The sequence below is a fragment of the Macaca fascicularis genome, chromosome 10 (assembly GCF_037993035.2).
Source record: "Macaca fascicularis isolate 582-1 chromosome 10, T2T-MFA8v1.1".
Taxonomy (NCBI): domain Eukaryota; kingdom Metazoa; phylum Chordata; class Mammalia; order Primates; family Cercopithecidae; genus Macaca; species Macaca fascicularis.
In genome coordinates, this window is record NC_088384.1 from 4,514,692 (window position 1) to 4,535,693 (window position 21,002).

At 54.5% G+C, this 21,002-nt stretch overlaps 1 protein-coding gene across 13 annotated transcripts in view; it reads right to left on the minus strand.

Annotated features, from left to right (window-relative positions):
* Nucleotides 1-21,002, minus strand: part of TBC1D22A (TBC1 domain family member 22A) — a 414,723-nt gene that overhangs the window by 116,578 nt on the left and 277,143 nt on the right. For 10 of the 13 annotated variants that reach the window (XR_012418608.1, XR_012418606.1, XM_045364227.3 and 7 more), the window contains one exon: nt 15,560-15,687. The exons of 2 other annotated variants lie outside the window; for them this stretch is intronic. Coding sequence is in view for 9 of the 11 variants with exons in the window: in XM_045364227.3 (XP_045220162.2) it covers nt 15,560-15,687 (128 nt within the window). In the remaining 2 variants the exon portion in view is untranslated. Of the gene's footprint in view, nt 1-14,829; nt 15,072-15,559; nt 15,688-21,002 lie in introns of those variants that run through there. One more of the 13 variants, XM_045364229.3, reaches the window with a different exon arrangement.

Here is a 21,002-nt window from a genome sequence, read left to right on the forward strand (position 1 = left end):
CCCACATGACCTGCCAGGCCACAGGGCAGAACCCACAGAACCCCCTGGGGAAGCCCCAGAGCCCCCGCCCCAGGCAGGGTCTCCTTAGCAAAGAGAGTGCTGCTATCCCCAGGTGACTGCAAAGGTCCCCATGGCTGCCCCGCTGCCCCTGTTCCCTCCACTGCATTGGTGTGTCCATCCTCCTCATCCAGCGACATTGGGACCAGCAGCTGCCACCCAGGGTCAGAGTGGAACCCAGTCCACCTGCCCACGGCACGGCAGACAGACCACAGGCTCCTCCCAGGCTGTCCTCACCACCCCCCACCTCCACCGCTGCGCACTTCACCCTCATCCCACCCACCCCAAGGTTCTGCCCTCACGAGGCCCTTCCTGAGTCTCCCACATGGCCTGCAATCTGACTGCAGGCCCCACCCATCTCTGGCTACTCTTCGAAACTGTCTCCTGTGGCCACCCTGTATTTTGTGTAGAAGGCAAGCTCCCAGAGTCAGGCCCAGAGGCACCTGGAGATGCCTCCCCGCGGTCCCAAGCGAATGCTGGCCGCAGCGAACACACTGAATGGAATCTCTCAAGCTTAAAATGTCCCACCAAGACACCACAGATGAAATAAAAGGTTACCTAAAACACAGAGCACAGCCAGCTGCTAAAAACATGGGAAACTTTTGAAATTAAATAGCAGCCATGGAAATAAAAATAGAACCAGGGTGTTTCTGTCTACTGCTTAACCAAATGAGGGAGAACAAGGAAATGCCCAGTGATTGTGAGGGTAAAGAAATGCCCCCTCTCGGCCGGGCACGGTGGCTCACACCTGTAATCCCAGCACTTTGGGAGGCCGAGGCGGGCGGATAACCTGAGGTCAGGAGTTCGAGACCAGCCTGGCCAACATGGTGAAACCCTGTCTCTACTAAAAAATAGAAAAATTAGCTGGGCGTGGTGGCAGGAGCTTTAATCCCAGCTACTTGGGAGGCGGAGGCAGAGGTTGCAGTGAGCCAAGATCGAGCCATTGCACTCAAGCCTGGGGGACAAGGGTGAGACTTCTGTCAAAAAAGAAATGTCCCCTCTCACAAAATTGCTGGCTGCCCGGCAAACCAACTCAGTGGGCCCCAGGGTCACTTGGCCGTGTGCACCAAGTTCCACAAACACGGGGGGACCCGTTCACCCTGCAGCCCCTCTCCTGAACATCTCTCTTATGGGATGATTTCTAAATACAGGAAAAGCTTTAAGCACAAACATATCATCTCTCAGTCATAATTACACTGAAAAACCACCTACCACATTTAAGTAGACTATAATCTATCCACAGGCCAGAATATTATGCAAACATTAGCTATAAAAACTCCAAACACACACAGAAAGCGTTATGACCGGGCAGTGTGACAGACGCAGAGAGAAATTTACGTACTATTTGATTTGTGTTATGTTTTACAAAAAACTCGTAGAAAAGGATGGAAAAGAGACACTGACACCTGCTCCACTGGGGGCCATTTAAGTTGGGTTGGGTATATTCAAAGTTTCAGCAATATACATGTACTCTCATGATGAAACCTTAAAAATTAACACTTTAGAAAACAGACAGTGAAGGAGGCCAGCTAAGAAGTGCATCGCTTCTGCAGGTTTACGCCGAGCAGCGCCATCTGCGCAAGGTCCCGCTGCCCGGGGGATCTTGATGTGGACGTGAACCCAGACCCCGTGCCTGTTCTTCTTTCCCACACTTCTGCGTGCTCGACAATTAAGTACCAAGAGGTTCGCCCAGGAGCTGGGAGGCTAATATTGGGAAATGTCAATACCGGAACAGTGGCGCAAAGCCGAAGGTCGGCCCCGGACACCGTCCTAATATCACAAGCCTGGTCATGTAGGGCCTGGAAAGGAAGAGCACAACGTGTGCCCGGCAGAGCTGTGAGTGCCACACTGGGGACCCAGGTGGAGCGCCGGCCTCCTCTTCCCGGCCATTAACGAAAGGTCACAGAAAATTGGACTGGAAACCTGGAGAATACTCTCCATGCTGGGGACACACAAGCCCAAGCTCCTGAAAGCGATTCTTAGGTTAACGTTTCCTTTTTGGATTTCTTCCAGAACACATAAAAATGAAGGTAATTACCAGGCTACACCAGACCTTAAAAGAAGAACCTATAAATCCAGGGTGCATGCGGGCAGTCAGGGGTGCCCTTGCATAGGGGCCACGATGTCCAAAGGGCCCCTCACCCCCACACTGCCCCTGATTATGGCACGGCAGGTGCCCCACCTCCCCCTAGAGCTGGGCAACAGTAAGTCAGCCCTTCCTCATCCCACCCTGCACAGGAACACAGCAAGCTCCGTTCACCAGGAGAAGCACTGGAGGAGGGGCCTGTGCAGGGGACTGCAGAGGGAGGGAGAGAGGGACAGGAGCTGGCGGGGGAGGCCCGGCCTCAGGGAGCTGTAAGTGCTTCCCATGGCTCTGTCTGCCCCATGCTCCTCAGGCCCAGTGGCAGCCACTATGAACATCTGGAAGGCAAGGCTCCTGTGCCCCTTCATCCTTTACTCCTTGTCCTCTGCCTGCCAAGGAGACCTCTGTAACCAGGAACCCAGGCCAGAGACTCCTGAGCACCGTCTCGGCAAGTGACATAGGAACTGGATGTGCTGGGGCCTGACCACCCTGTCCTGGAAGGTGACGCATCCTCCACCTCCCGACCTCAGGCTGGATGCCACCCTTTCCCTACCTGACAGCAACCGTGCGTGACCCTGGGCTTGGGCTGACCCAGTAAGTGCTAAGGGGGTGCTCTGAGGGGAGCCTTCCCACACTGTGAAACCCTGAAACCACACCTCACAAAGAAGACGGGTCCACACACACCTCTCAGCAGCAGGGCCCAGGCTTGGGCTCCCCTCTCAACTGCACCCAGCGAGCTGAGGCCCAGGAGCCGTAAATGCAGCAACAGCAGCAGAGCCAGGGCAGCCCGGGGAAGACCGGAAGACACCTCAGCCTCCACTGGGACCCTGTTCTGGCTTTTTTCTTATTCCTTTCATTTAAGGAACACCAACTTGCAAAGAGGACACCCAGCCACACGGTCTGGGGAGGGGGCCGTGTGGAAAGACTGAGAGGCTGCCCTTAGCTTCCGGGCTGGGGTCAACTCTGCGCTTTGCAGAGGTCCTGTGAGCAGCCCAACAACGAGATGGGAGCAGAGTCTGCAGCAGAAAACAGGGCACAGCTGGAGCAAAGGCAAGCAGTGGGGGCAGACGGCAGGAGCCTGGAGAACGCACGGCCTCCAGGGCACCCGACAGGCTCTGAAGACCACAGCTCTGAATCCTGCACACAGGAGAGGATAAGCTTCTTCCATCATCAAGGATGAGGTCCACTGAGTGTTCATTCTCAAAGTCCCGTCAAACCGCAGGCCTGACCTCTTGGTCACCATCACTGGTGGCTCCAACCTGGGGCCATAGGCCCCGGCCACTTGCCCGGGGTTGGGACAGCTGGTGCTTCCCAACAGCCCCAGGACTACTCCTCTCTGGGTCCTCTCCTTCGCCACCCCACCCCGGGCTGTCTCCACCCATTCCCAGCAACTAGCTGTGCTGAGGGTTTGGCTCCTTGAAGGCAACAACTTCTCCTCTGTACCCCTCTCCTTCAGCGCCCAGCACGATGCCCTGCGCAGGTGATCCTCTCAACTCTTTAGGACTATGATTTCAATCACCGGCCATGAAGATACAATTCAATAATTTTCCTAAAAACGTATGATTCATATTTAATATGCAGCCTTCGGCCGGGCGCAGTGGCTCACACCTGTGACCCCGGCACTTTGGGAGGCCGAGGCAGGTGGATCACAAGGTCAGGAGATTGAGCCCATCCTGGCTAACTCGGTGAAACCCCGTCTCTACTAAAAATACAAAAAAATTAGCCGAGTGTGGTGGCGGGCGCCTGTAGTCCCAACTACTCGGGAGGCTGAGGCAGGAGAATGGCGTGAACCCGGGAGGCGGAGCTTGCAGTGAGCCGAGATCCCGCCACTGCACTCCAGCCTGGGCGACAGAGCGAGACTCCGTCTCAAAAAAAAAAAAACAAATATGCAGCCTTCATTAATAGGCTTTGTGTATTCCTTTCTTTCTAATCTTGTCAAAAATCTTCCCAGGCTATACATTTCTAGCGAGAGGGTAGGGCTGGCCTTGGTATATCACAGAATTGCTCCAAGCAGGGAGGGAAGGTCCCCGAGCCCTCCTCCACCACACCCTCGCACTAAGAACAGGCTAAGATCAGGAGAAACACAAATCCTCACAGCAAGCGAAGTCAAGCCCTCCTCTGGGGCTTCGTCCCACAAGGGGCCTAAAGCAGTTAGACAAGATGCTTAAGGTCACACTGTAGATACAATATCAATGAATACATCATCTCAAAGCTTAGCAAAAATGCCCCCTAGAAAGTAAACTCTTCGTGGCCTGGAGTGCGGCAGCCCCGCCAGCCTTTCTTACACTCCTGGGGAACAAGGCCCCAGGCTCCCTGCATGGGCCCTGCACCTGGCACACGGCTCTTCGCGCAGCCTTGGTCTGGGACCTGAGGGGATCCAGGGCTCTGAGACAGAGCGGCCCCTGGAGATGATCAACTGAGACATCAACGGTTCTCTGACTCCTCTTCAGTTAAAATCCGGAGAAGTGCGGGGAGCAGGCACTGCTTCGGGGGCCCACGCGCCATCACTGCAGCAGCTCTGACAGAAAGGTACGCTTCACGTTCAGCCCTGTTCTTTCTACCCACAGATCCCAGTCCCACCAAGACCAAGTCCAATGCCCACGCCAGGGCCCAGCTCTCAAATGTGAGTGGCACTGTGTCCCTGGCTTCCCTCCCGTGGCCACACCGTCACAGGGCCAGGTGTGACAACCCTCCCCAGCTGGCCTCTACCACACCCTCACTCAACGGGTGTCCCCCTGGGCGCTCCCCCAGCACAAATCCTGACCAGTCACTAAGGGAGGTACAGAGACTCGGGGGCCCAAAGTGTTCCTAGACTGCCAGGGACCTCATAGGCCCGTGACCTATAGATGCCCTCACGAGGGCAAAGCAGCACATCTCAGAGGAAAGCCTGCACAGTGGGGTGCAGGGACTGTCCAATCTGTCCCCTGAGCCGTGACCTCTCAGAAACAGTCTGCTGTCCCACTTGGGGGCTCTCCCGGCAACCTGTAAGGTACTTAGACTTGGACACCCTCCTTGGGGGGCAAGGCCTTGTATACCCACACACACAGACACCCAAAGGTGGACCACACCTCACGTCCTCCCAAGGCCCAGGGAGTGTCAGCCAGTCCATCTGAGGGACCCTGGCCCTGTCTCCCCATCACCATGGCCCACGGCTGGGAACCTCCTTGGCCCAGGTCTTCTCACCTCCACCTCCACCCAGGGCTGTCCCCAGTAAGACCTGCTGCTTTCTTCACTCACCTCCGAAAATCAGAGGCTGGGGGTGCCGTGAGGGTGCAGTGCTGAGTGTGGGGAGGACGTGGAAACAAGGACGTGCAGCCACCAGGAGGAGCATGGACTCTGGGACCAAAACCAAGTCCCGCTCCAATCCGCAGAGCAGCAGCTTCCTGCGGGAACAGCAGTAACTGGCCTGCTCACAGGCTGCTGTGGTTGGACATCACAGCACGTCCCCCACATGGTGGGCAGTTTCTTTTTTATTTAACATTCCGGTTCAAGGCCTAGCACACAGTGGGGCCTCAGTAAGGGGCTGGCGAGCAAGAAATGAACACGATGGGAGAAAAGAGTCATCAAAACGCTAACCTGCTAACAACAGAGCCCGTTTTGCTGCATGTTTTTACTATTAAAAAAGAAGTCTTTAATCTCTCCCTAAGAAATGTCATTACCATTCCATTCAAACTCTGGAGCTGGCTAAGGACTCTTGTCTACTTTGGAGCAAGTACAAGGACATTTATTCAGACCGGTCACCCATTATCGATTACCACAGTGCCGCCTGACACCTCTGCACGACCGCTTCCGGGAGGGAGCTGGACATCCGCGGAGTGGGGAGGCCCAGATTGACTTCTCAGAGAGAAGTCGCATTAATGGGATTTCCAAACCACGGAGGAGCGCAGCCGGGACTGTGGCTCTGCGTCACACTTTCCCGCAGAGTCCGAGGGAGGTGACCACAGAGCCGCACCTGCAGCCGGGTGCCATGCAGCCGCAGTTCACAATCCTCATCACGTAACTTTTCAGAAAGAACAAAGATCTTACGTATCATAAATGTACAGGTCAGGGCCAAAAACGCCATACAAACCACTTTTCTTGTTCCAAGCACAGCTCTGTATTTTGTCCACAAAGAGAGGAGAGACCGCCCCATGCGAAGGGCCGTGGAGGTTGACAGGGGTCCCGAGCGCCCACCTGGAGACTCCGTCTTTCCTGGAGGCGCCCAGACCAGACCTCAGGGCCTTCACACGCCTATCCAAAGGTGCTGGAGCACGCCAGGCCTGCAGGGGGAGGAAACCATCTCCTGCACAGCCCTCGAGCCCCAAATATGCTCTGATAAAACACAACGTGGTTGATACATGGAGAAAGCAAGCTTAAAGTCGCTAAGGACTTTCCAGACATGTCTTTAAATACAGCTCTAAATCCCCAGGACACCAACTTTACTGCCACTCTGAAGGAGTAGATACACCCCTCTTCCAGCTCCTCCCTGCAAACATAGCAGCAGCGAGCCGCATCCTCCTGAATATTCTCATTTCGAAATCCCTCCCCAGCTGACAGTGATCTATGCCTACTTCCTGTGGGCGGGCAGGCATGGAAAGCTTAGGACCTCAAATCTTAATGGGCTCATGAGAAAGTACGATGTACGGAGACCAGCTCCTCCTGCTTCAACAGGTTAACCCGATCACCAGTTTCATTGCCACCTGATCCACAGAATCCAGTGTGGCACCTGGGACATTCAGAGAGCCCCAAGGGCTGTTGCCTGGCACACGGGGCAGAGGACCCAGCAGGTGCGGTACTTGGAGCATGCTGTCCACCCTCACCCAGGCTTGGCAAGGGCAAGTGGAGACCCGAGGCAGCCTTTCTTTTTTTTTTTTTTTTTTTTTTTTTTTGAGACGGAGTCTCGCGCTGTCACCTAGGCTGGAGTGCAGTGGCCGGATCTCAGCTCACTGCAAGCTCCGCCTCCCAGGTTCACGCCATTCTCCTGCCTCCGCCTCCCGAGTAGCTGGGACTACAGGCGCCCGCCACCTCGGCTGGCTAGTTTTTTGTATTTTTTAGTAGAGACGGGGTTTCACCGTGTTAACCAGGATGGTCTCGATCTCCTGACCTCGTGATCCGTCCGTCTCAGCCTCCCAAAGTGCTGGGATTACAGGCTTGAGCCACCGCGCCCGGCCAGGAGGCAGCCTTTCAAAGGAGCCAGGACAGCAGATCCGAAGGATTCCTGGGGAAACGCAGGGCTGAGGACACCCAGATGGTGGAGGAAGTGAGTGACCAAACAGTAAATCGTTTACATCCAGCGAAAATCCCGAGCAACAGGAGCCAGAGGGAGGCTCTCAGGAGAGCACAGCACCGGACAGAGACACAGCAGGAGGGTGCAGAAAAGGGCAGGGCCTGAGACAGACACAGCAGTTGGCCCCTCCTCTGCCCTAATGGAATGTGGGTGAGCTGAGTGCCAGGCAGCACAGCCTCAGAGATGCCCTTCCAACCCCAGTGCCCAGCTGCCTGGGCTGTTATGAGGACCGACGGTGAAAGGCGGAGCCGTACCCTGCTCAGACAGGCTCCTCCCCAGCACCTGCCCCAGAAAAAATGCAACGTCTGAGCAAGGCACGCAGAGCCTCCCACGTGGTCCCACCTGAGTCTAGCAGCCTTGAACCTGCCCTGGCATCCAAATACTCGGGCGCAGCCACACCCAACTGTACCTCACATAGAGCACGCTGTGCCCACCTGACCTTCAGAGCCTTGGAATGCTCTTCCTCCGTGCAACCCACCTCTCACTCATTTCCTGGACACCTGCTCTGTGCCCTATGGAGGGACCTTCTTTGCACCCTTCCACCCTCCTTCTGTTCACCTGCAACTCAGTCCCCAGACCCTGCTCACATGTCTCCCCAGGAAGCCTCCTCCAGCCCCGGGAAGATGCACACACCTCATCTGCCCCACGTCCTCAGCACACCCGGGCACCCGTATGGCATTCTTCCTGACTGCTGGCCATCGGGTGGGCTGCGAAACTGCAGGTGGCAGGGGCTGCTGCCTTAGATAGGGCCCCCACTCGCTCAGTCCCCACAACGGCTTTTCCTGACCTCACTTTGTCTGTCACCTGGAGCACTGCGGGTGTGCTGCACCTCTCCAGCAAGCCCGGGGACGGCCGCATCCTGGCGCTGACCTCGGCCCCTCGCCCCAGCCCGCCTGCTGCTCCCCACACCCCTTGCCTGCTCTGTCCTGGCCCAGGCACTCGAGGCAAGAAACATCCTCCTACTAGAACCTACTAGAACCCATCATGCAGCACAGATCTCAATTCAGGACCCCCTGCCATGGCCGCCCTGCCTGGGGGCGGCTCTCGTGGCCTCCCACCATGTGGCCTCATCACCTGAAAGGTGCCTGAGAGACGCTGCTGGTGTGCTGTCAGGGTCCCTCTCTGGGAAAAGGGCCCTCGATAGCAGGCCCAGCTTTCCCGTTGCTGTGCCTGAGTGATAAGAACAGGGCCCTACCTGGAGGAGATACTGATAACTACATGTGGGCTGAGTGATTCGGGGCCCAGGGTGGCCAGGATCAAGCTCTCTCCTGAGAGGTATCAGGGACATCTGCGAAGTGCAGGCCCCACGTCCAGCCACCTCCTGACGCACCCTCCCCAGGGATGGCGAGGCTTGCACTGGCCGTGCTGAAGAAAATAAAATGAAGACATTTCACCTAAGATATTGAACAAGGATCAGGTGCCATGACAATGCACCAGCGGCAGCAGAACAGGCTGCTTCTGGATCAAAGCTCCCTCTAGGAGACGTGCCTCAAGGCCTGCAGGGATCTGTGTGGCCCCTCTCAGCAGTGGACAGATGGGGGTCCCATCAGGCAGTCGGCATTTAACACGCTTGGAGGCTCTGGCCCTGACCTCTGCCCCATGCCCCTGGCTGCCACGACTGGTGTCCTGGAATGTGGGGCTGTATCTCAGAAATGGCACTGCCAGACCCACAGGGCACAGGAGGAACACAATCAGATAGCTCCTCCTGCATGGAAATCAGAAGGCTACGACACTGAGTGCCAATGTCCCCGCATCATTTTCATTCTCATTCATTCATATTCTCTCTCTCTCTCTCTCTCTCTCTCTCCCTCTGGTACAGGCTGGCAAGGTACCAGTTCCACAGGCCAGGAGCCATGGCACGCCCCCACTGACACAGTGCGCTGATGGGGGCTCTGGCCAGGACAGAGATGTGGACTGGCAGTGGCAGCCCTGGCTCCTGCCTCTGCTCCAGCCATGCATGGCCTGGTAACTGAGAGACCAGAACCCTATTCGCATGGTGCCTCAGCAGGGCCCTGGAGCCCAAAGTACCTCACGCGGGGCAGAATATAAGCCACTGTGACACAGGATAAAAGGGAGGGACCCTGGGCAAGGTGCTCACGCTCCTAGACTCCCAGTTCCATCTTCTATAAAAACTGGAGAACAATGATAGACTGGCAATAAAGCCCAGAATGTGTACAGCACCACAGCTGACAAAACACCAGTGATAAGGGCTGTGGGGAGACAAGCTTGCCTGACGCCTACTCTGTGCTTGGTGCAGGGCCAGGCACTTGCTATAGGTTAGGGCAGGCGAGGAAACCACGGCTCGCTGGTGCCTCGGTAGGCAGGTCTCACGGAGACACGGCCATGCTCGCTGTCCACGTCTGTGGCTGCTTCTGTGCTACAACAGCAGAGAAGTTGTGAAAAAGTCCATATGGCCCGCAAGCCTGAAAATATTTACTATCTAGCCCTTTACAGGAACGTCTGCCAAGCCTCACTGGAAACACCTTCTCAGTCCTAGCAGCAGCCCCTCGAGGCGAGGATCGGGAACTCAGCTTGCCCAAGGATGCACAGGTAAGCACTGAACTAGGACAGAAACACCCTCCGTCTGAGCCCAGGACGCCACACAGAACATGGACCCACCAGGGCTTCATGAAAGACTCAAATAAACCTTCTCCCGAATGGACCCAGATCTGTTTGGTGAACAGTAGGCAATTTGGAGCCTCCAGGTATAGAAGTGTCCTGGCCACAGATTCTCACACTCCAGTCCCTCCGCAGCACCTGCCCTTGGGTGTGAAGTCGGAGGATGTACCCTCAGCAGGAGTCCACCGAGTGCGGTGTGAGGCGGCTCTGACCCTCAGGAAAGGAGGCAAACGGTAGAGGAATGACCAGATCCAAAGCTCAGGGAGACAAGCACCATCTTTCATCCCCTGCAATTTACAGCCAGCCCTGTGTAAAGAGCGCGGGCACTGATGATTAAAGATACACTTTGGGATATGGGTGGTGGAAGTGCAATGATTAAAATTCAAGTGGCCTTTTGGATGTCACTAGAAAGGAATTTAATAAATGCCTTAAGCCAAATGAAGTCATCTTGCAATACTTACCTGGCAAAAATAAATGTTCCCTTTTCTTAGGGGAAAAAAAGCATCAAATCACTAGGCGATAGGAAATGTAAAGTGTGGAGATGTTCGCCCGTTTACCAGGGAGTCCCCTCCCCACCTGCACCAGGTGTGTGTGAGGAGCTATTCTAAAGCAGCATAAGTACCTGCTTCAGGTGTACACAGGGCCCTGAAGGCAAACAGGATCTCAAACGAGAGGGGGCCTTCACCAAACTGGAAACAAAAATTCCCAGGCCCAGGAGGCCGGCTTCGCTGCTGCTCACTCACCGATCCACAGAGGCCAGGGAGCCTGTACTCAGAGCCCTGAATGTTCCTCAAGAGGATGAAGTCACTGGAATTTAGAGCAGAGAACCTGGCTTTGCATGTCCTGTCAGAACCTGCTGTTCTTTTTCATTCCACGGCCTACCCCAGCTGCTCCTCTGCTGCTGAGTCACACCCCGCACTCAGGCCCCCCATCAAGTCAGCCACCGCCCTGCATCCTCCCCTCCCCAGCAGCCTCACACACCCAGGTAAAGGAGGAGACCATCTCTCATATCTTATGCCCAATTTCTGCCTCCAAAGAAAGAAGAAGTAAAAACTAAGAGGCAGAAATGAAATCCATAGGCAGACAGCCCGTAGCCACACCCTGGGCCTGGTAGTTAAAAGATCGACCCCTGACCTAACTGGTTCTGTTATCTATAGATTACAGACATTGTATAGAAATGCACTGTGAAAATTCCTATCCTGTTTTGTTCCGATCTAATTACCGGTGCATGCAGCCCCCAGTCACGTACCCCCTGCTTGCTCAATCAATCACGACCCCCTCACACGCACCCCCTTAGAGTTGTGAGCCCTTAAAAGGGACAGGAATTGCTCACTCGGGGAGCTCGGCTCTTGAGACAGGAGTCTTGCCGATGCCCCCGGCCGAATAAACCCCTTCCTTCTGTAACTCGGTGTCTGAGGAGTTTTGTCTGCGGCTCGTCCTGCTACACAGGGATCGCCCACTGTGGGATCGCCCTCCCCAGGTTCCACCCACCCCCCATCTGAGCTTCCCTCTCCCCATTAGAGCCATACTTCTCAGACTTACCAATGCCCTCTAACCCCACCTGCTTGATGCCCCCGTCATCCTGGCTGAATTCAGCTCCACGCACCCCCACGCACCTGATCTCAGCCATCGATGACCACTGCTGACACAGCGTTCGGATCTGCGTCCCCAGCAAATCTCATGTTGAATTGTAATCCCCAATGCTGGAGGTGGTGATGAGGCGGTCAGACTCTCCTGAGTGGTTTAACACTACCCTCCCTCAGCGGGCGTTCCCATGCTAGTGAGTGAGCTCTCCTGTGATTGGGCTGTTTAAAAGTCCGTGGCACCTCCCTCACGCCTTGCTCCTGCTCCAGCCACGGAAGACACACCTGCTTCCTCTTCACCTTCTGCCATGATCGCAAGTTTCCTGAGGCTTCCTCAGAAGCTGAGCGGATGCCAGCACCATGCCTCCTCCACAGCCTCTTTGGAACCATGTGCCAGTTTAACCTCTTCTTTATAAATGACCCAGCCTCAAGTGGTTTTTTTTGTTTGTTTTTTTGTGAGTTTTTTTGAGATGGAGTCTCGCTCTGTCGCCCAGGGTAGAGTGCAGTGGTGCCATCTTGGCTCACTGCAAGCTCCGCCTCCCGGGTTCACGCCATTCTCCTGCCTCAGCCTCCCGAGTAGTTGGGACTACAGGCGCCCGCCACCACACCTGGCTAATTTTTTTTTCTATTTTTTTTTAGTAGAGATGGGGTTTCGCCGTGTTAGCCAGGATGGTCTTGATCTCCTGACCTCATGATCCACACCCCTCGGCCTCCCAAAGCGCTAGGATTACGGCGTGAGCCGCCGGGCCCGGCCAGGTGTTTCTTTACAGCAGTGCAAGAGCAGACTAATACAACCACACGCTGAGGCCCTGCAACTCTCCTCGCTGATGGGAGGTGGGAGCTGCCGTCTCTGCACAAATGACTCACGGTTCCACCAGAACCACATTCCCCGGTAGGGCCACGGCTGCCCAGGGAGCCTACTCAGCTGAGTTGCTGAAGGCAACAGAGATCCAGAGATCTGCTGAGTGGGGTCTGGTTCTAGAGGGTGGGGTGCGTCTTTTCTGCTGTCCAAAAATGGCGGCAAAAGGGAAAGTGGCATCCATGTTTTACAGAGGACCCCAAAACTGGCTCTCACAGGCCCGGGGTTCTTCGAGGAGCTGGGACTGCCTCGCCCACCCGTGGCTTCCCCCCCGGCCACTGCATGCATCCATGAGGGAGCACGCGACCCCTGGGGGAGCAGGGCAATTCTCTTCCATCTGGGCTCTCTGCATCATCGGCTTTTCTTCCATGCCTTTTGTCACCCTCATGACAATGCCCCTCATTTGTTTTTTGGGTTTTTTTGTTTGTTTTGTTTTGTTTTTTGAGATGGAGTCTCGCTCTGTCACCCAGGCTGGAGTGCAGTGATGCGATCTTGGCTCACTGCAAGCTCCGCCTCCTGGGTTCATGCCATTCTCCTGCCTCAGCCTCCCGAGTAGCTGGGACTACAGGCGCCCGCCACCACACCTGGCTCATTTTTTTGTATTTTTAGTAGAGATGGGGTTTCACCATGTTAGCCAGGCCGGTCTCGATCTCCTGACCTCATGATCCGCCCGCCTCGGCCTCCCAAAGTGCTGGGATTACAGACTTGAGCCACCGCACCCGGCCCATTCGTTTTTATGAACTATCTATTTCAGGGCCTGGGACAGTATAGGTGCTTATAAACAACCTTTTATTGACACATGTCCCAAGAGGATTTTAAGCTACCTTGTAAGGGGTTAAAGAGTAACTGAAACCTGTAATGGCTCAGCTAATAAACACCCCAGTTTAGGGAGTAATCACCCGATTGCTTTCCTATGATTACTATGTATTTTCATTGCCAAAAGATGCAATACAATTTCATGGTTACTTGGCCCTGTAAAATAGAAATACCCTCAATTTTTAAGATATGAAGAGGTTTTATAACCAGGGTACTGTCAGTTCGAGAATGAGTCCCTGGTACAAATGAGTCAATTCATGACAAAATTTAATTTCAAGAAAATTAACGCAATAAAGATGCCACAATTGTGCTTAAAGTTTTAATACCTATTAGGAGTTTTAGGGAGGTGGTGCAGAACCGTGGGCAAGCCGATCCATTTTCTGGCTCCTCAAAAATGCGACTGACTTAATAACTAATTTATTCATAATGGGGACAGTATTACAAGAAGCTCTGTGTTTAATGAGAGAAGTCTGGGTCTCAAACAACCTAACCAATCACAAAAATGGAGAGCATTTGCAATTTACAGGATATTAAGTTTTGTTTCCTGTAATATTACAGAGAGCTGATCAATAGCACTAGACTGACAGCTACTTTAACCAAACAGCCCAAGGTAAGGCTTTATGTCCCAGCAAATGCTGCTGGCCAGAAACTCTGTAGCTGCCAAACACTTCGAAGAGCAAAACCCAAGTCGCAGACACGAATGACAGGCTGCTGACTGGTGATAATTTCCGTAGTGAGATCATTAGACCAAACAAGCGGCATGAAGGAAAAGCAAAGTCAAAATGCAGGCCTTCAGAGTCACGACACACTCACAGCCACCAAGGGGCACACTGACCAGCAACCGGCGTCAGGAACAAAGCTCTGGGGCATCGTTCTAGAGGACTCATACGAAAACAGGCTCAGAATAGGAGACTGGACAGCACGGAGGCCCAGCAGGCACCCCGTTCTGTGGGAAGAATGCATCTAGCCTGAGGCCCTGTGGGGAGCAGCTGGTCAGAAAGACCCCCCAGGCCCTTCCTAGCAGCTCTGGGACCCCCAGCCCTCCCCACCTCCAAGGGCAAGGCACCAAAGTTGGGACCCGAAGCAGTGCCTGGGACCGAAGCAGCCTCAGAAAAAGCCTCCCGCCTAGAGCTCTCCTTTCCAGAAACGCCCAGCATCAACCTCCAAGGGCGGCTGCCCCCTGCAAAGCCCGAACACACAGCGCACGAAGGGCTGTGCTCACTGCAGTAGAAAGCCTGGCTCTTGAGGTGCCGGGATGAAAACCAGCCATACGCGTCTTTCTTTCGCGCTCTGTAGAGATTGGATTCCCGATCCCACATAATGGTGCCTGCTATTTCTAACCGATGATGAGAGGCTGGCGCAGGAACCCCCCACAGCACCGCCTCTGCTTCAGCAAACATCTCAAACAAAATGAAAAGGTGCTAGAATAAGTGATGGGACACTCAAGGGAACAGAAGTGGCTTGTTCCAGAAAACTCAATCTCCTGAAGAACTGAATTTCATCAGAACTGGTGAAGAGTAGAAAATTTCATAGCACACTGAATCTGTGATTTTTTAAAAATCTTTATTAGACGTAACTCAAAATATAGACAAGGTGTGAGTCCCGAGCGTGAGTTTTTTGGCAGATGCAGCTCAAACTCACAGCAGAGTCACCGGCATCCCTGGCATCCTCCTAGCACACTGCTCAGAATGTAACTTCCCAGCGCGTTCAAGGCTGCTGTCACCGTGCAGGCAGAATGAAACTCAGCCACAAAGAGAACGGCCTGAAGTTCTTTTCCCTGTTTTACATCTCCTCAGATAAAAAACATGCCAGGAATACACTTTTTATTTTTACTTATTTATTTTTTCAGATGGAGTCTCACTCTGCCACCCAGGCTGGAGTGCAGTGGTGCAATCTCGGCTCCCTGCAACCTCTGCCTCCCAGGTTCAAGCAATTCTCATGCCTCAGCCTCTGAGTAACTAAGAATACAGGCGTGTGCCACCACGCCCAGCTAATTTTTTGTGTTTTTAGTAGAGACGGGGTTTCGCCATGTTGCCCATGATTGGTCTTGAACTCCTGAGCTCAGGCAATCCACCCACCTTGGCCTCCCAAAGTGCTAAGATTACAGGCGTGAGCCACCATGCCCGGCCAGGAGTATACTTTTTAAAGACCACATTGCAATGGAGAGAGCGTTTTGAGGGCACAATCGAACGCAGCACACAGGCCCAGGGCAGAAGGCGACAGGAAGCGGCCCGGCTCCTGGCACCCCCGTGGCGGAGGGCGGAAGGAGAGCTCACCTGGTAGGTGTCCCACAGGCGGATGGTGCAACGCAGGGGCACCTCCCTCATCAGCAGGTTGTTCATCCAGCGGAAGGCAAACTGCAGGTATCTCACCTCGTGCTGGTCCAGGTGCCGGTGCACTTGCTCTGCACAAAACAAACACAGGCCCCAAGGCTGTCAGGGGTGCCCTCTGGAGGCACTGGCAGCCAGGTCACTGGTGCCCCCAAGGCCCTGTGCCCGCCCCAGAACCCCACTCCAACAGGGAATCCCAAGCAACAACCCCTAAGGAGCAAAGAACTAATTCTATTAACGGGAGACTACGGCTCTCTCTTCCTACAAGAAAGTGAAAGCTGATGGTGCTGCTGATGTGATGATTATAATCATGGCCATGTCCGAGCGCGTCACGCCCTAACACCCAGGAAGATGGGGGGAGGGGACTTGGGTTGACACCCACACCGTGGGGCTCCACAGATAGACGCTCTTTCCCCGCCCCACACAAGCTCCACAGACCCAGGCTGGTGTCCCGGGGGAGCTTAGAGAGAGAGAGGAGATGAGCTTGCCAGCTCCTCAAGAGGGGCCCAATCTTGTCCAGGGAAATGCTCCACCTATGCCTGGACCCGACTGTTGAGTGAGCAAGTGGGACATGAGGCCTGCAGGCCAGGTGGAGGGCACCCCTCGATTCCAGGATGGGGACACCCCTGAAGACAGCTGGGCCTCTGGAAACAGGCAGGCTTTACCAAGCATCGCTCCCAGAAGCACACGCCCGCACCAGCCCCAGGAGCTCCCCTCTCATCAAGCTGCAGTGGGCGGCAGATTTGCAGCCTGAGCTCAGACCCTGTGCTCCCTGCCTCATCCCCTGCAGAGTCCTGGAGGTGTCACTCCTGGAGGCAAAATCCCGGCAATCATGGTGCCTATGCTCCTCTTTCCAATGTTCTGTCCATGAAGTCCTACTCTAAAGGGCCTAGAAGAACGGTTACTGCTTTATAAAAACAAACAATCATTACTAATTATTGCCCAACTGAGCCGGATAGTGGATCCTTGGTTTTTAAAATGCGGGTGCACCCGAGGGCAGCTGAGAGCCTTCCTTCTGCAGCTCACTTCCTTACCCTACTTCCAAGTTACACCTTCCTTCTCGCCACGCTTACCTGACCCTGGCTTGTCCTGAGAAGTGACCCGGAAACACTTCACAGGGATCGCCATTCCCTCAAAGAAAGTTCTAGAAACGGCATATAAACAAATGCCAGAGAAAAGCTACTGTTCTGTTTACTGGTTTGTTTTACTCAAGTCCCTGGTAACTTGCAATATTTCAGCAACAAGCGAGAAGCAGGGGGAAGAGGAACAGGAGGGTCCATCCTGCAATGCCCTCCACCTGACGGACCAGGAGCTCTGCCAGGACACGCGAGTGCCGGCCTGGACTTCAGGGCCACAGGACTGGGAGCTGCCCTCACCTAAGGACAGTGGCTGGTTTCTAAGCAGGCGCCACTAGGCTGGCCCTAGAAAAGCATGGGCAGCTCTGGTCTCATGATGGGACCCTGCTGTGATGGGAGCTGGTCCCTTTGCTGTCTCTGTCTTCACTGTCGCCCTCCTCCCCTAAACCACTGCTGTCCTCAGCTGACCACAGCAAACGTGCTGGGGCAGGGCTCCTGTAGGACTGGGTGTCGGGGATGCCTGCAGGACGAGGCTTTGGTTCACACTGTGGGGTAGACACAGCAACACACGCTCCATTCTAACACGACAGTGAATAATTAATTATTGTGCTTCGTTAAAAGAGACTTGCGATTATAGTTATTTTCAGATAGCTAAAGAATGTTTTTTGGAAGTAGGATTTGATTTATTTTATATAGGCCTAGAATCTGGGGGATGAGGAGGATATAGGACATCATATTTGGATTTCATTATGGAAATTATTTTCCTGTGGAAAGATAAGAGAATGTGGCCAGGCACAATAGCTGTAATCCCAGCTCTTTGGGAGGCTGAGGTGGGAAGGTTGCTTGAAGCCAGGAGTTTGAGATCTACCTGGGCAACAAAGTGAGACCCTGTTTCTACAAAAACATGAAAAACGTGGTGGCGTGCATGTGTAGTCCCAGCTACTCAGAAGGCTGAGGCAGGAGGATTGCTCGAGTCTAGGAGTTTGAGGCTGCAGTGAGCCGAGATTACGCCACTGCACTCCATCCTGGATGAGACAGGGAGACCCTGTGTTTTTCTCCCATAAAAGAAAAGAAAAGAGAACGGACTGTTGTGTGAGCTATTGGGCTTCCCTTTCATTCCAACAGGACATGAATAATTAACTGCGGAAACTGCACAACTTGTCTGAGCAGAACAGCAAGGGCTCCCCTCTGAGCCCCAGGGACCAGCCTGGGGGAAAGTCACCAGGGAGACTGGACTGCCTTGCCCACGGCCCAAAGGAATGCCCTCCAGGAGGCTGCCTGGACCCAGAGGCACCCACAAACACACACACCGCTGTGCGCTGCCTCTGCAGTAACAAACTTGAGCACCAAGAGCTCCAGGCCTGCAGAGAGCAGGTACAAGCAGGCCAGGCAGGACCAGGAGGCAGGCGGGGGTGGGGGTCCCTGGCAGCAGAGCAGCCTGCAGGGCGGCTCCTCCAGATGGCATCTGCTCAGACACTCAGTTGCTACAGCGGGGGTTTGGTCTGCTTTTTGCTTTATGAAGAGGTCTGGCGCACACCACACACACTTAGCCATAGACGCCCACACGTCTTCATTAGCAAGCCCACCTGTCTCCCCTGCCCCCACGAGAGCTTCAGAGGTGGAACATTTGGGTGGATGAGTGGCTGGGAACGCAGGTGCCTGATGACTCGGGGAGCCTGACGCATCAGTGCCACAGTCGGCTGCAAGCAAAGAGGGTCACACGCAAGCAGCAAGGACAGTTTACTCTGAGCGACTGAAAATGTTATTTGTGTATTGAAACCAAAACCAATGCATAATACGCCATAAAGTCAATTATCATCATGAGTTGTTAGGATAAAATCGCGATTTCAATGAAATTTCATCTCTGCACTGGGCCTGTTCGAGCTCCATCGTCCAAAGTCCCCAGCACGTAGGCCAGGGATTGCCTCCCCCGCTGTGGAGCACTTCTGAAAGGTGTTGGGCTAGAAACGTTTGAGGAGCCAGGCCCAGAGTAGCCGAGGGACAGGGAACGCATGGGCCTGCTTTGGGGGCGAGGAGGGCCTGACGCCAGGGTGCAGTGGGCTTGGCAGTGACCTCAGGGATTCCCAAACAGGGCTGGACATCATCGTGTCTTCATCTTCCTCCTCCCCCTCCTCTTCATCCTCATCACCACAGGAGCTGTTAAAATACAGATTCTCATCTCGACTCTCTCAATCAGACTCTTCCAGGTGGGATGTCAGAGACTCTGGAGAAGATGCTGACGTGCCAGTGACACCTCCGCACTGGGAACACCTCAGAGGGCAGTTCACACAAGGATGTGGCACCATGCAGGCTCCCAGAGACAGGAAGGCCGGGTCCCAGTGGCTCAGGCACCCGCTCCAGGAGCTCCACGCCAAGGGAGGGGAGGGCTACAGTGCAGGTCCAGAGGCGGCGCCAGCATGTTGCTCACTTAACAGCTTCCTTCTAATCCGCTGGTGCTTTATTAAAGACATTTATTTTAAAAATAAAACTAATTTCACTACCAAGAAATGGTTCCCACAGTCTCGTAAGTAAAGGGCAGCAGGGCGAGTGGAGGAAACAAAGCAGTGCGGCCAGGGGGCCCCTGAGGCCGCAGCCCTGGCAGAATTTAACCTCACGGCTGCTCATTGGGGGACGGAGAGACCAAAGGGGGTGCCAGGAGGTGTCTCAGGATCCCCACAAATGGCCCACAGATGAAGAAACACTGGCCCCCAGAATGAAGTTAGAGTGCCTAAGAAAGGCACCAGAACCCCACTCCCTCCTCAGCCTTCACCGCTGCCCTCCCCTGCAACGCCGTGCCTCCTGCAGTGGCACCAGGTGACCAACAACACCCAGGCCACCATGCAGGCTTCCTCGTGTCCCGGGCTCACCCTCATGGCAGCCTTCCACCAGGGCCCCTGTCTCTGCCCAGTGCGAGGCTACCTGGACGTCAAAACTTCTAGATGCTTCCAGAAACACCCCACGCTGTGAGTCTTCCCCTCTTCTTGGTTCTATACACACCTCTATGGATGCATTTATCACGAAAGGGGCATAAGCACTCAGGGCGCCTGCCCACTCTGGGGTGTGAGCCGGTCAGGTGTGGGTCCAGGTCTGTGTTGTCTTTGTTTCCCTGGCCCCCAGTACACACGACTGAGTGTCTGTGAGTGTCTGTCAGGTGACTGTGATGAACGAATGAGTACAGAGAGCAAACAGGTAACTGGAAGACCGACACATTCCCAGCCCGGCCGTCCTCCTCTTCTATTTCTCAACACGGCAACAGCGAGGAGTTTTCCAGTCACACCCTAGAACATGACGTTCTTCTCAAAGAACTTCCAGAATCATTTCTAACCTGAAGTTAATCTGCAGCTACAAAACTAAACCAATAGAAAGTTCTACGAAGCCCTGAGGGGGCTCCACCAGCCAGGCCTGACCTCTGCCCGTGCCCCTCGGAGGGCGGAAGTCCGCCCAGGCTGCTACCAGCCTCTGCTGCCCCAGCGCACTGACAAGTGGAATTCCAGTCTCATGAACAGGTAAAACCAGCTATTTAGAAAATGACTCCATTTACTCAACAAGGCTCTTTTGCACATTTTTTTACTCAACAAAGGTCATTGTTCAATGAGCTTCCATGAAGCTGACCACTTGGGGAAGGCAACACCTTTCCAACACAAACCGGCAAGAAACAGACTTGAAAGTTTAAACACATATCAATATTTCTGGAACACCTGTCATTGTGGTAACTAAACAGAGTACAAATTAACCCACTTGCAGGGACTGCGGGGTGGAAAGCACAGAGACCACCAAGACCCCAGCCCCTCCCTGAGGGATGCTGACTTGAGGAGAAGGAGCCCATTCCGGCCAGAGCACAACGGCCAGCTGACCTGCGCAGAACTCCCACTGCACAGCTCCTGAAGGGGGACACGCATCTCACACCCTGACCCTGGGGACCCCGGCCCCGCACCTCTGAGGTGAGGTAGGTGAGGGGACCTGTCCAAAGGTGCACACAACGAGGCGGCCGAGTCAAAACGGGCCTGAGGATTGCTCCGCTCTGTCCCCTCGAAATGACCCCGCCAGAGCAAAGCACGGACCCACCCTTGCGTCTCTGGGCACCTGCACCCTGGGCACAGCCACCCACCCTCCTCAGGGCAAAGCCCAGGACATCCGCAAGAACACCCAGTCACGAGGAATTAACCAGAAAACCGGACACAGTGTTAACCTCACGAGAGCACAGGCAAGGCCATTCCAGGACAAGAGGCTTCTCTTTCATTGGTTCCTTAAGGAAAGATTTACCAAGGGGCTCCACTTCCCAGGGCTGCCTCTGAAAGCAAAGCTACTAGGAA